Source organism: Vombatus ursinus, unplaced genomic scaffold (assembly GCF_900497805.2).
Source record: "Vombatus ursinus unplaced genomic scaffold, bare-nosed wombat genome assembly UNPS02009205.1, whole genome shotgun sequence".
Classification (NCBI taxonomy): Eukaryota; Metazoa; Chordata; class Mammalia; order Diprotodontia; family Vombatidae; genus Vombatus; species Vombatus ursinus.
In genome coordinates, this window is record NW_020948983.1 from 58,544,266 (window position 1) to 58,560,135 (window position 15,870).

The 15,870-nt window shown below is 36.6% G+C and overlaps 1 protein-coding gene across 2 annotated transcripts in view; it reads left to right on the plus strand.

The window, feature by feature from the left end:
• The window catches only part of PIAS1 (protein inhibitor of activated STAT 1), a 155,289-nt gene that overhangs the window by 114,739 nt on the left and 24,680 nt on the right, over positions 1 to 15,870 (plus strand). For both annotated transcript variants that reach the window (XM_027851825.1, XM_027851826.1), the window contains exon 8: positions 12,064 to 12,137. In XM_027851825.1, coding sequence (XP_027707626.1) covers positions 12,064 to 12,137 — 74 coding nt within the window. The remainder of the gene's footprint in view (positions 1 to 12,063; positions 12,138 to 15,870) is intronic.

A 15,870-nucleotide genomic window follows, 5' to 3' on the forward strand; every position in this document is an offset into this window, starting at 1 on the left:
TGAATTTTGTTTTAGATTCTTATGGAACATTCAGGTAGAGATGTCCAATGAGCGGTTGTGAGACTGGAGTTCAGGAGAGATGAGGGTTAGATATATAGATTTGGGAGCTTTCTGTGTATGTGATCATTGAACACATAGGAAATGATGAGATCATTACAAGAAGAGATCAGAGAAGAGGCTTGGAGAACCACCTATACTTTGGGGACCTATGCAAGTCAGCAAAGGAGACTGAGAAGGAGCAGTCAAGCAGACAAAACCAGCAGAGAAAGAGTTTCCCATGGAAGGAGAGTTTCCAGTATGGAAGCGGTGATCAACAGTGTCAAATGCTTCAGAGATGAGGGAGAAGGGTCAAGGACTAAGAAAAGGCAATTGGATCAGCAGTTAATAGATGTTAATAACTTTATGGAAAGCAGATTTAATAGTATAATGATGTGAGATGACAAGGGATTGAGGAGTGGGAAGCGAGGAGTTAGATAGCTTTTTCTAGGGATTGAGTTATGAAAGTAGAAGAGATATAGGAAAATAACCTGAGGACATAAGAGATTCAAGGGAAATTTGTTGTTCTTTTTTTTTTTTTTTTAAGGTGAAATCTGGACATATTTACAAACAGCAGAAAGGGAGCCAGTGGATAATGAGACATTTAAACATTTGAAAGAAACGGGATGATTGAAGAGGCAAGCTGCTAAAGAAGATAGGAGATAGATCTAGGGCATACATAGAGCCATTGGCGTTGGCAGAAAGGACCACTTCTTCTGAGTCAGGAGCAAAGGAAAAGAAAACTGGGGAGGGGGGACGATTGGGAGTGATTTTGAGAGATTTTGAAGAGTAAAATTGAAGAGAAAGAATTTGTAACTTTTCACAACATGGCATGTGAGTACTCTGCAGAATGAGAGTAAGGGTAATAGGTTACCTGAAGAGAGAAGAGCAGGTTTGTAGCAGATGCTAAAGGAAATGGGACAGGGAATCAGGAAGGATAACTTTGCAGTCATGAGGGCCCAGTTGAATAGAAATAACCTCATTTTGAAAATATTCCTCATGTGACTTACATCAAAGGATAATTGATTTAGAGCTAGAAGGGACATGGGCCACAATCTAATCCCCAGTCCCCTCATTTTGCAAATGAAACTGAGTCTCAGAAAAGTGGGTGATTTTCCCTAAATCCCAAAATAATTGGCAGGATTTAAACTTAGGTCCTCTTACTCTAAAGTCATCTTTCCATTGTGCTAAAACAGAGGTCATTCTTAATTAGTAAATCAGCCTGTTGTACACCCAGAACTTTGTTTGGGTGGTGAATCAGCAGAGCTAATTCTGAGAGTCTGCTGCAGAAAAGAGAAAGGTGAAACGAGTTCTTAATACAGATTTGGAATCCATTAGTGGGGTTATTTCCTCCTCAGTTCAACTGAAACAAATCTGGGTTTAAATTAAGATTCTGTAGCTTCAAAAATAGTCTAAGAGAATTTAGGGAGGTCTGTATGTTTTTTAACATTGTATACAAAATTCTGGAAGACATTGCTTTCTAGCTTTCACTAGCAAAAATTTCAGCTTCATCCTAATGTAAGCTACAAGGAAATTATAGTTATGGTTGGAGAAACCAGGAAGTGAAGGTATTCTTTATCTTCTCAGTCTTTATTAGAATATATTTAGAAGGAATCCTTAAGAATTATTTGCACTCAGCATTTTTAATTGTTCAGTGGTAAATTGGGACCTGGTGCAAGCACATGAAAGATGAGAATTCCTATTGTTTTTCAGAATTTTTAATCTCATCTCTGTCTGATCTTGTATACCCACCTTAAGTACCATATGCCCCCTTTTCAAAATTTTCCTTATTGAAATTCTAAGAATGTTAAGTAAAATAGCTAGATATGGATTTCCTAAAGTCTCTCCTGTTTCTGTATCTTAAATGGAACTATTCACAGTCATTTTCATCTACTGTTTGCTGAGTTGCCAGCTGTCCATTGTTGTTATTCACCATTAATGGGCAGGACTAATTTTTATCATGTGTTGTTCTGTTCCACTTATACCTCCAACACCACCTCGAGGAAGAGTGAAAAGGTAAATTTGAAATTAGGTTGTTTTCTCTAACAAACCACTTTAGTTCTTGTCAAATAGCAGGCAATCCTCCTTCTCTTTGATAATGTTGATGCTGCAGTTTACATTTTATTTTATGTATTATAAACAGTGTTGCAGTAGGAGAAACAGTGAATAGTCAGTGGTTTGAATTGTACTAATTTATGGTACTTTAAGCAAGCAGAAAAACAATTAGTATTATCTTTAAGGAAGGGTTTTGATAAGCCAATATTGTAAACCAGATTGTGAGTATTTGGTTAAGAAGAGAAATTTTAAGCAACTTCTTTGAAGCATTTTATTGATGAGATAAGAATGATTTAATTAACTTTTAACAAATTTAGTCATCATATGTAGTAGAAAATAATGATAGAATTTCTAGCAAATATAAAAAATGTATCTATGTGTGTACCAGCATAGCAAATAGAGGCCTATAGAGCCCTTTACATTTGACCATATATTTGATCAAAGAGCTGTGCTACTTTTTAAATACTCCCTAATTTAAATTAGTTTAATAATAAAATTCAGTTTATCTGAATTAGCAAGAGGCTGTTAGTTTGGAGAGGTAGTGTTTTGCCCATGTTTTGGCATGCACTAGAAGCAGTTTGTAGAAAGCCCAGGACTAGGAGTCAGAATTCTAATTCTAGGTCTACCGTGTGCTATGTGATTTTGGGCAAATCACTTCCTTCTTTACGCCTCAGTTTCTTCATATGTGAACTATACAGTGATCTCTGGGGTCCCTTCCAAATATAAATTTTTGAGAATCTAATTAGATAAAGAGAGTGAGACTTTAAAAAAAAAATAAGGGATGGAAAAAAAGAGAATCATGGTACATATGACAGCTGTTATTATCTAGATTAATATTGCAGCAAATTAGATATTTACTCTAAATAAAATCCCACTAAAATGGTTTTAAAATAAAAATGGTTATATGATAAGATCATAAAGTAACTTCCTTCCTGTCACCAATGAGGAGGAACCCTGTGTGCAGGAAATGACCATTTGTCTTAGAAATTGTGATAGAGATGAAGAGGAAAACCAGATATAGGCCTCGATTCATCCCAGGTTTAGGGAAAGCAATCTCAAAAGGTTCAGAGAAATTAGGATCCTGTGAGCTAAAATTCTGCAGGGAAACTTGGTACAGGAGAAATAGAAAACTCAAGAATGGAATTCTGAAAGCCAGAAAGAAGGCAGTTCCAATAAAGAGGGATGATCTAAAGATATACAAGCAAGTTATTGTGCAGCTGAGACTTTTTTAAAAGATAGAAGAAGCAAGGGGCAGAGAATGGTTGTGGAGGAAAGTAAATAGAAAGCCTTACCTATAAAAAATAAAAAATTTTAAAAAACTCAGAGCTGAGGCTAGCAAAGAAAACTGAGGATAACCAAAAAAGCCAGCAGCCAAGTAGGATTACTCTTTGGTATGGTTGGGTCAGGAATAACTGGAGAGAGAGAGAAGGCAGAGATACCCAGTTCTTAATTTTGCTTATTTTCTCTGCAAAGAAGAATAATCTTTGCACTGGAGAAGAGCATTTCTCCCAGCTTTCTCAAAAGAAAAGAGAGTGGAGTCTCCCACTTACAAGCCAGTGAATTTGACTTAAATTCAGTGACTTGGGGAAAGGTATAGATGGCATGTTTATCAAACTTGTAGAAGATACAAAGATAAGAGGAATAGCTAGGTGAGGATTGGTATCCAAAAGATAAAATTTGATAGATACAAATATAACATCTTATGCTTGGGTTAAAAAAAATCATGCGTATAACATGGGAGAGATGTGACTGGGTAGCAGTTAGTGTGGAAAAGGCTTTGGGATTTTAATAGACTATAAGTTTAGTAAGAGCAAAGAGTGTACTATGTCAGCAGAAAAGCTGCATTAAGAGAAGTGTAGTGTTCAAGACTACGAAGGTGATAATCTTTGCTTTGTTCGTGCCTAACCTAGAATAATCAGTTTGGGGTGCCCGAAGAAGGCAACCTGTATATCCAGAAAAGGTCATTGGAATTAATAATTAAGACATCATTTGTAATTTTTTAGAGAGCAGTTTCAGAGTGGTGGTGTCAGAAGCCATAGTTCATGACTCTGAGAAGTGAACGGATGCTACATGGAGGCAATGAATCTAGACAACTTTTTCTAGAACCTCCACATTTAAGGAAGAACATTGACAGGATAGATAACAAGGAGAGGAAGACAGAGTAGTATAGTCCACGTCCTTGAGATCATGCCATATGGGAATCACTTGAGGGAATTGGAGATTTTTGCTTGGAAAAGAGAAGACATGATAAGTGGTCTTCAAGTTATTTTTAAGGGCTGTCAGGTAGAAGAGGAATTAAGATAGATTCTACATGAAGACACAACTAGTTGCTGTGGATGTAAATTGCAAAGAGTTAGATTTAGGTTCAGTATAAGGAAGATCTTCATAACAGTACTATTCAAAGGTAAATGCGCTACATAAGGAGTAGGTGGGTTCTCCCTTATTAGATGTCTTCAAGCAAAAGTTGGATGAACACTTGCCCAATATATTTTATAGAAGGGATTGTTGTTTAGGTATGGTTTGGACTAGATAGCCTCTGAGAGTTCTTCCAAACTGGAAATGCTGGAGGGAAGGTCAGGCCCTCACCGTAACAGCTTATGTGCCTTGAGCAATATTCATCACAACCAAGAAAATTGCGTACTCCCTTGGAAGCTATTGTAATAGAATTTGGCCTCTGTCATTCCTTTTTATTTCTTCTACCTTGGATTTTAATGCTTTTTTGCCAAAGAACATGAAATCCCTTTATATAGCTTATTTCATTTATGTTCAGAGCTTCCTTGCAATTAAAGTTATAATTTTCCTATTTTGCTACCCCAGGGTTTTTGTTTTAAATTAAAAATGTCAGTTAAAACTTTAGAAATATTTGAATGTAAAATAGTTGCATTTTATTTTAAAATTTTAATTCTGTCCTAAGCCAAAAGTGTACACATATTAAATTCCTGTTGTGATTATATAAAGTTAAAATTTATATTATGAAATTTATTAAGTAATAAGACGGTGTTCTTTTAACTTTGCTATCTCTTGTTCTTCTCTTACCTGTCTGCTCCTTCTCAATCTTCTTTGATGGATTTTCATATTATGTTCGGTCACTGTGGGTATACTCTAAGGTCAGGAGTGGGGAACCTGTGACCTTAAGGCCACATGTAGCCCTCTAGGTCCTCAACTGTGGCCCTTCGACTAGATCCAAACTTCACAGAACTAATCCCCTTATAAAAGGATTAGCGTCTAAGAACTAGGCTCTCTTTTCTCTCTGTACTCTTTTACTTGAAGATTTCATCAGCTCCCAAGAGTTCAGCTACTTTTCTGAAAATAATTCCCTAGTCTGGGTCTGCACAACATACAGTCCACGGACCGTATATTGTGCAGGCCTGCCCTATTCTCTGCAGTGTATCCAAAAATCTTAATGCAGTTTTAGTGTATTAAAGCTTTATGTAGGAGGATGGAGCCACGATGGTAGAGTAAAGGCAGGAACTCACCTGAGCTCTCCCAAATTCCTTTCTAAAGAATTTCAGAATAACACCTCAAAATGAATATTGGAGTGCCTGAACCAACAAAAGGAAGCCCAAGGCAACTTAAAAGGTTGGCAGGAAAGATCTCTGTAACTGGAGGGAAAGTGGAGTGCAGCCCACTGCAGGCCATATCCCAGCAAGCCAGCAGTAGGTCTTGGGGGCAACTAAATAGGCATTGGTGGTAAAGGGGGTCAGACAAATGGTCAGAAGGAGAATACTGGGAACCCTTTGCTGGCACTGGGTACAGGCTGTTGGATTGCCCATACTCGGTTCTGGGTTGCAGTCCCAGGGTGAGAAGGAGCACTAGCACACTAGAACTGCAGGAGTATAGGAGTCCTAGTCACAGTTTCAGGGCAGAGAATGCTTGTGGTCACTCACAGGCCAGGAGAGCAGTGACCACACCTCTCCTTAAATCATACCACCTTGGAAGAACTAAAAAGTTACAGAACCCCCCTCCACAAGAACTAGCTCAGAATAAAGCAGTGCAAAAACCTGAAGCTTGTGATCGTGCCCCCCTCCCCCTTGGAATCAGAGCCCAACTTTAACATAAAGTTAAAAGTCAAGAAATAGGCTAGAAATGTGAGCAGCAGAAAAAAAAAGAACCTGACTATAGAAGGTCACTATGGTGACAGAGAAGATCAAAACAAAAACTCAGAAGACATCAAAGTCAAAACAGCTACATCCAAAGCCTCAAAGAAAAATGTGAATTGGTCTCAGCCCCCCCCCAAAATTATTCCTGGAAGAACTCAAAAAGGGTTTTGGGGCAGCTAGGTGGCACAGTGGATAGAGCACTAGCCCTGGATTCAGGAGGACCTGAGTTCAAATTTGGCCTCAGACACATAACACTTACTAGCTATGTGACCCTGAGCAAGTCACTTAACCCCATTGCCTAACCAAAAAAAACAAAACAAAACAAACAAAAAGCGTTTTAAAAATTAAATAAGAGAGATAGAGGAAAAATTAGGAATGCAAGAAAATCATGAAAAAAGAGTCAACAGCTTGGTAAAGAAGACACAAAAAAAAAAACTGAATAAAATAACACCTTAAAAAACAGAATAGATAAAATGACAAAAAGAGACACAAAAATCCACTAAAAGAAAAACACTTCAAAAAGCAAAATTGATCAAATGGGAAAAAATGTACAAAAATTTACTGAAAAAAAAGGACTCCTTAGGGGCAGCTAAGTGGCGCAGTGGATAGAACTTCAGCCTTGGAGTCAGGAGGACCTGAATTCAAATGTGACCTCAGACACTTGACACTTACTGGCTTGCCTCACCAAAAAAAAAAAAAAGAAGAAGAAAGAAAAGGACTCCTTAAAAAGCAGAATTGACCAAACGGAAAAGGAGGTACAAAAGCTTACTGAAGAAAATCATTCCTTAAAAATTAGAATTGTGTTAGTAGAAGTGAATGACTCCATGAAACATCAAGAAACAATAAAACAAGATCAAAATGAAAAAAAAAAAAGAAGAAAATAATGAAATAGCTCATTGGAAAAACAGCTGACCTGGAAAATAGATCAAGAAAAGATAATTTAAGAATTATTTGACTGCCTGAAAACCATGATCCAAAAAAGAGCCTAGTTATCATCATCTTTCAAGGCATTATCAAGTAAAATTGCCTTGATAGCCAAGAACCAGAGGGTAGAATAGAAATGGGAAGAAACTAGTCATCACCTCCTAAAAGTGATCCCCAAGGAATATTGTAGCCAAATTCCAGAGCTCCTAACTCAAGGAGAAAATTTTGCAAGCAGCCAGAAAGAACCAATTCAGATGCTGCGGAACCACAATTAAGATAACACAAAATGTAGCAACTTCTATATTAAAGGATGCAAGGGCTTGGAATATAATATTTCAGAGGGCAAAGAAGCTAGGACTACAACCAAGAATCACCTACCCAGCAAGACTGATTATAATCTTTCAGGGGGAAAAATAGACATTTAATGAAATAGAGGACTTTCAAGCATTCTTGATAAAAAGACTACAAAAAAGAATAGAAAATTTGGCTTTCAAATACAAGACTGAAGAGCATAAAAAGGTGAACAGGAAGGAAAAACCATAAGGGTTTCAATAAGACTAAACTGTTTACATTCCTACATGGAAAGATGATACTTGTAACTCCTAAGAATTTTCTGATTATTAGGGCAGTTAGGAGCAGTATTCATAGACAGAGAGCACAAGTGTGAGTTGACTATGATAGAGTGATATCTTTAAAAAATAAAATTAAGTGATGAGAAAGAGGGATGACTATGATGGGATGGCATCTAAAAAAATTAAGGAGTGAAAAAGAGGGATACGTTGGGAGAAGACATAAGGGAGAGGTAGAATGGGGTAAATGATATCACACAAAAGAGGCACAAAAGAACTTTTACAGTGGAGAAGATGGCAGGAGGGGTAGTAGATAATGCTTGAACCTTATTCTCATTGGAATTGGCTCAAAGAGATAATAATGTACACAGTCAGGTACAGGGGTGGGGCTGATAGAAAGAAGGGTGGGTTGGGGGAGGTGGTGTCCAGAAGCAAGGAGGGATAGGATGAAAGGAGGGAGAAGAGGATAAATGAGGGAAAAAATAGGATGGAGGGAAATGCAAAATAATTCTTACTCTGGAAAAAAATTTTACACAAAGTTTCTTTGATAGAGGCCTCATTTCTCAACCATACAGAGAACTGAGTCATTTATAAAAATACAGTCTTTCCCCAATTGATAAATGGTCAAAGGATATGAACACATAGTTTTCAAATGAAGAAATCAAACCTATCTGTAGTAATATGAAAAAAAAAATGCTCTAAGTCACTATTGTTTAGAGAAATCAAACTAAAACAATGCTGAGGTACCACCTCACACCCATCAGATTAGCTAATAGACAAGGAAAAATAACAAAGGTTGGAGGGAATGTGGGAAAATTAAGGCACTAATGCACTCTTGGTTGTAAACAGATTAAATCATCCTGGAAAGCAATTTAGAACCATGTTCAAAGGCTATAAAACCATGCATACCCTTTGAGCAATACTACTACTACTACTCAATCTATACCCTAGAGATAAAAAATTTTTTAAAAAAGGCAAAGGGACCTATATATACAAAGATATTTAGAGTAGCTCTTTTTGTGATGGCAAAGAATTGGAAATTGAAGGGATACCTGTCAGTTGGGGGATGGCTGAACAAGTTGTGGTATATGATTATGGTGGAATACTGTTGTGCTGTAAGAAATGAGAAGCAGGATGGTTTTAGAAAAGCCTGGAAAAACTTAAAGGAATTGATGCAAAGTGGAGTGAGCAGAACCAGGAGAATATTTTACATAGTAATTAGCAATATTGTACAATGATCAACTGTAAATGACTTAGCTACTCCCAGCTACTCTCAGTAATAAAATGACCCAACACAATTCTGAAGGACTCATGATGAAAAATGCTATCCATCCCCAGAGAAAGAACTGATGGAATCTGAATGCAGATCAGGCAAACTTTTTTTTTTAACTTTCTTTTTGTTTTTTGTTTTTTTTGTGTGTGTGTATGTTTTAATTTGTGTTTTCTTTCACAATATGGCTAATCAGGAAATTTGTTTTGCATGACTGCACATGCATAATCTGTATCAAATTGCTTGCCTTCTCATTGAGAGGGGAAGGGATGAAGGGAGGAAGAGAATTTGGAACTCAAAATTTTAAAAATGTAAAGTTGTTTTTGTATTTAATTGGGAAAAAATAAAGTATTTCAAATAAGAAAAGTTTTATGTATTTGTATAATGCATTATATAATGTCTTACGTGTAACAATAATGTATCATAGTATTATACATGTTACATTATTATAATATTTTAACATTAAAACTTTAAACTACACTAAGACTTTTGAGACGCCCATTATTTGCAGCTCTCAGTCTCTACAGTCATGCTGGATGTATTTCACTCCACATGTCCCAAAAGCATTTCCACTATATCTCTCACATATGTCTCCTTCTTTTCACTCAGAAAGCCAGGAGGCCTTATCACCTTCCACCTAATTGAACTCCCATCCTCAAGGCTGTCCCCACTTCAGGCCATCACCTATATAGCTGCCAAAATGATTTTCCTACAGTATCAGACTAACCATATCACTCCTATTCAATGAACTATGATTACTCCTTGATACCTCTAGGGTCAAATATAGACTCCTTTTTAGTGTTAAAGTTCTTCACAACATTGGTCTCTTTCTTTCCAGTCTACTAGGAAGTATTCCCACTTATTCCCACTCACACTTTCCACAGTCCAGCTCCATTGGCCTCCTTAACATTCCTCACACACAATGTTCCATCCCCTGTCTCTGGACCTTAGAATTGATTGTTCCCTATTTCTGGAATGATCAACTTTCTTGTCTCTGCTTCTTACGTCCTTCAAGACTGCTGAAGCGCTGGTCCCATAGGGAGATCTTTCCTGTCTCTCCTCCCACCTGCTAGTGTCTTCTTTTGTAAGGAAATCTCCCAATTTTTGTGCTGTATTTTCATCTTAACTTCTATTTCATAAGACAGATTGCTGAGAAGAACAGCTAAGGTATTAATAAGTTAAGGTCCTCTTTAATCATTGATTACGAAAAATAATAATTAGTTACCCTAAGTAATTATATAATCTTCTTACAAAAAAAGTGTTAGTCTGAGATTGGTCTTCTGGAAGTTCAGGACCTGTGATATTTAGACATTCTGGTAAGAAATTAAACAAATATAACTGTATTAACCTGCACTTTTAAAAATTAAAAATCAGTGGGGCAGCTAGGTGGCGCAGTGAGTAGAGCACTGGCCTTGAAGTCAGGAGGACATGAGTTCAAATCCGGCCTCAGACCAAACACTTGACACTAGCTGTGTGACCCTGGGCAAGTCGCTTAACCCCAATTGCCAAAAAAAAAAAAATTTAAAAATCAAGGCTGAAAAATAATTGACTGGTCATCAGATTTTTTAATATAAGCTATTAACTTTTATTTAAATCATTGTAGTAATTTGCATGTGGGCACTGTTAACTTTAAGGAAAGACAAAGGTGGTAGGACTTTAGCTGAACTTTGTTTTTTGTTGGTTTTGTTTTGTTTTGTTTTTGTGGGTTTTTTGTTGTTGAGTTTTGGTTTGTTTTTTTTTTTTTTTTCTTGGTGAGGCAATCAGGATTAAGTGACTTAACCAGGGTCACACAGCTAGTAAGTGTCAAGTGTCTGAGGTCACATTTGAACTCAGGTCCTCCTGACGCCAGAGCTCTATCCGCTGAGCCACCTAGCTGCCCCTTTCAGCTGAACTTTGAAGGAAACTAGGTTTCATAAAAGGTAGAGATGAGGAGGTAGTATAGTGCATTCTAAGCGTGGCACAGATAGCCTGTGCAAAAGCAAAAAGATGGAAGATGAACTGTCATTTCTTAGGAATGGCAAGAAAACCAGTTTGGCTGTACTATAGAGTGTATGCACAAGAGTAATGTATTTGAATAGAAAGGTTGGTTGGAGCCATATTGTAAAAGTCTTTAAATGCCAAAGAAAGACGTTTGTATTGATTCTAGAGATAATAGGGAACCACAGGATTTTATTGAGCAAGGGAGTGGCATGATCCTGTGTTTTAAGGAATGTCTAATTTATATAGGACCTCAAAAGCATATTAGTGCAACCTTTAAAAAGAGGCACTTTTACTTCATCCCCCAACTGATGGTCTTCTAGCCTTTGCTTGAAAAGTCTTTGTTTGTTTTTGTTTTTGTTTTGTTTTGAAAACTTCTAAAGTGGAAATATAAGTAAGGCAAAAGATTTTCTTGCTTTTATATAATTTGTAGGTCGTATGACTATTTCATCATCTTTTCATTTGAGATGCTTATCTTAAGAGATTTTAATCCTTTAAACATTATTTTAAATTGCTTAATTATATTGCAAAGGTGAAGAAACTGCAAAAGAGGTCAAGTGATTTATCCCCTGTCACTCAGACATTTGTAAATAAATTCAGATTGGTTGAAATTTTTTTAATATAAAACTTTTGCATTATTTTATAATGTGAAATTGGAATAACCTTTTTATACGATAATTTTATCACAAATCTCTTACATATGTCACTAAAAGGATTTTTGTCATAGTTTAAAAGATAGTTATGATTAGTTTTTCCCTCCTGTTGTCTCTTAAAAATAACGATCTTATAGTCACTATTAATATCTAGAATTATAGAATTATAATAAAAAAGGAATCTATTATTAGTTTGGCATATTACCTGCTGTAAATTCCTTTTTTATATTGCTGCATTGTAATTTTTAGTTCCCCAGGGTAAAAAAATAAGAAACTTCACAGGAAATGCTATCAGGATATGGATACACAAATGTTTTCCCTTCTTTTACCATATGACTTGTAGCCCATATAATTATTTCTTTTCATTTGAGATGTTTAATACAAATACTAAAACAGATTTTTTAAAGCTCTCTGATTATGTTAAACTGATGATGTATCTTGTTCTGTTTATGTTTCCCCACCCCTTCAATGAATGACAGTTAAAGAGAAATTGACTGCGGATCCAGACAGTGAAATAGCTACGACCAGTTTAAGGGTTTCTCTACTCTGTCCAGTAAGTATTAACTGGCAATTTTTTTCTTGTTTGGACTCGTTAAGAAATAATTTTATAAGCAGAACTACAAAAATCATACAATGACTGCAACAAAGAGCTGGAATTGGATGTTGGTTCATTGTGATGACCAGGTGTGGCCCCAGACAAAACACAAGGAATTCTATTTCCCACCTTCTTTGCAGAGGTAGGAAAAGAGCATTTACGATACTATCAGACTGTTCTGCTAAACTGCTTTTTTCTTTCTTTTTTAAATCTTACAAGGGCTGACTCACTGGGCAGGGGAAAGAGGAAATAGATTTTCAGAAATAATGGTAAAAATTAAAGATAACAATAAAATCTTTTTTAATGTTTGAAAAAATCCATTAAGGCTAAAGGGAGGGTCAAAGCACAATACTTTAAGAAATACAAGAAAGGAAATTTCAGCTGGGGAAAATCAGTAGGTTTCATGGAAGTGGTGGCATTCTAGCAGGGAAGAGGAGTTCAGCAAATGTGGATGAAGTAGCCTGTGCAAATGAATATGGAGGCCAGAGCCTCGTATTAGGGTTTATCTGAACTGTAAAGTGTAGTAGAGGCAAGAAAAGTAAGTTTTGTTCAAATTGTGGAAGACCATAAATGCCAGGCTAAGGAGTTTATTTTTTCTCCTTAAGGTAGTAGGGAGCTCTACTGAAGGTTTTTGAGCAGGGGATTAAGTAACATGATCAGAACTGTGCTATTTGAAAACTATAGTAGAGGAGACTGGGCCCAAAGAGACCAGTTAAGATTATTACAGTGTCCAGAAAAAAAGTTAATGAAGACCTGAACTAAGATAGTGGCAAGATTTGTGGTGGTAATAATCAGATTTGAATGTGGCAGCATCATCAGAAAGAGGTGATGATTTTCAAGGACGATGGCAAGTTCAGTTTTTGATATGTTGAGTTTCAGATGGTTGCTGAATATCCAGGTAAAGATGTTCAGTAGACATTTGTGAACACAGGATTGGAGCTGAGGAGAGAGATTAAGGCTAAATATATAGCTTGGGACTTTACAGTGTGGAGAATGGTACATGGTGAATATAATTATAGCTTCGAAAATCAATGAGATTGCCAAGGGAGGATTTAGAAGAAGAGAAGAGGACTGAAGACAAAGCCTTTGTCAATAACCATTCTGAAAACGGTCAGAAAGATAGTAGGAGAAAGAATGCAGTGTCATAGAGGAGAGGACAGTGAGGATAGGAAGGGTAGGATGGTTGTCAGACAACTCAAGGAGAATGAGGCCTGAGAAAAAGACAGCGAATTTGGGCATTTATAGGTTAGTGGAGAACTTAGAACTGTTCAGTAGCTTTTCACATAGAAGCCTCCTAAATAAAGAAATTTTTTTATAGCTAGCACACACAGTAGATTACTATGAAAATGAACTGATTGGACACTTAATAATTATAATCTGAATTTTTTTCAGCCATCAGTGATTGTTTTATAAATCTAAAAAAAGACCATATTAAAAGCATGTTAAAATTAAAACACAGAACTATCATTGTCCATGGCTTACCAAAAGATGAGACCTGAAGAATTTGGTATATAGTGAAAAGCCTTAAATTTTTATAATTTTGAACTTTAATATTTTTTTTAGTAATAATAATTGCCATTTGGCATGCCAGTGGTTTATCTCAATTGTGTACACATGTATCAAAAGTTCAGGGGCAGGTAAATGGTTCAGTGGATAGAGCACCAGCCCTGGAGTCAGGAGGATCTGAGTTCAAATCTGGCCTCAGACCACATAACACTCACTAGCTGTGTGACTCTGGAAAGTCACGTAACCCCAATTGCCTCACCCCCCCCCAAAAAAAGTTCATAGCAAATTCAGTATTTACCTTATATTTGATTATCAAATTAATCCTAGCTTAATAGTTGGGACTGGAGGATGGAGAGTGAGGGAATGCATCTGTTTGCTGCTTGAAATTGTTCAGGCCTGAAGTTCAAAGTTCTTTATATTGGAACTTCATTAATTTTAAGATAAAAAGTTATTCTAGTCTCAGAAAAACTTATGATTATGAGGAAAATAAATGTATTCCTCCAGTAATATAGTCAGTCTTGTATCTCTTGCTGTGTCACTTTAAAAAGTTTCTGATCAGTCAGCAAGCATTTATTAAGTGCTGAGGTACAAGTACAAAAAATGACACAATCCTCACAAGGAGTTTACATTATAATGGGGGAAGACAACAAGAATATATAAAAGTTTATATAGAATAAATATATAGTGAATAAATACAAAAGTAGCTAAATACAAGGTAAACAGCTAAATGGCACATTGAATAGAGTGCTGACCTGCAGTCAGAGAGACCTGAGTTCCAATATGACCTCAGATACTTCCTATCTATATGACCCTAAGCAAGTCACTTAATAGCTGTCTGCCTTAGTTTCCTAATCTGTAAAATAGAGATAATAATAACAGCTACTTCCAAAGATTATTGAAATAAAATATTTGTAAAAACACACACGTATGTATTTGTAAAATAATTTGTAAAAGAAAAAAAAGTTACTTTACAAATCTTAAAGCATCATATAAACACCAGCCAGTTTGATAAGGAGGGTACTAGCAGTTGGAGGGATGAAGATAAACTTCATGCAAATAATAGTGATTGAACTGCATCTTAAAGTAAAATAGACAGACACTTGACACTTACTAGCTGTGTGACCCTGGACAAATCAGTTAACCCTGATTGCCTCACCAAATGCAAAAAAAAAGAAAAAAGAAAAGAAAAATAGAATCTTTGAGTCAGTATGTGGGATGACTGGTGCTAAGGCATGGAGATGGGAGTTTGTGAGGGACAGAGAAAAGGCCAATGAGGCTGGATCTCAGAATGTGGGAGGGGGAATAATTTTGTACGAGGCTAAAAAGGTAGGTTGTAACTAGGTCATGGAGTGCTATAATAGCTAAACACAGGAGTTTATATTTTATCCCAGAGCCATCATGAAGTCACTGAAATTTATTGAGTTGGAAAGTTATATGGTCAAATCTATACTTAAGGAACATTACTTTAGCAGTAGTATATAGGATTGATTAGGCTGATGAGAGACTTGAAGGAAGGAAACCAATTAGTAAAGGAGGCTATTGCAAGAATTTAGGCAAGATGTGATGAAAACTTGAACTAACTTGATAGCTGTGTGACTGGAGAGGAGGGGCCAACGCAGAGGGATTTTGTTGGGGTATAAAAGTCAAGATTTGGTGGTATATTATTCTGAAAAGGGATCCATAGGCTTCACCAGACTGCCACATGACACAGAGAAGGTTAAAAACCAGTGGTATTGAAAAAGAAAGGAAGAGACCATACAACAGAACCTTGGAGAATACCTACAGTAATTAAGGAGCATGGTGCAGCAAAGGAGCAGTTAGGTTCTCAAACCAGGAGAAGAAGATAGTGTCACAAAATCCCAAAGTTGAGGAGAGCATCCCCAAGGAGAGGGTGGACAGTAATGTCATATGTAGCAGATAGGTCAAAAAAGATGAGGACTGAAAAAAAAACATCAGATTTGTCACGTGAGAAAGAGGTCATTAAGGGGCAGCTAGGTGGCACAGTGGGTAGAGCACCGGCCCTGAAGTCAGGAGGACCTGAGTTCAAATACGGCCTCAGACCAAACACTTGACACTTAACTAGCTGTGTAACCCTGGGCAAGTCACTTAACTCCAGTTGCCTTTAAAAAAAAAAAGGTCATTATTACCTTTGGAGAGAGCAGTTTCAATTGAGTGATGCAGTTGG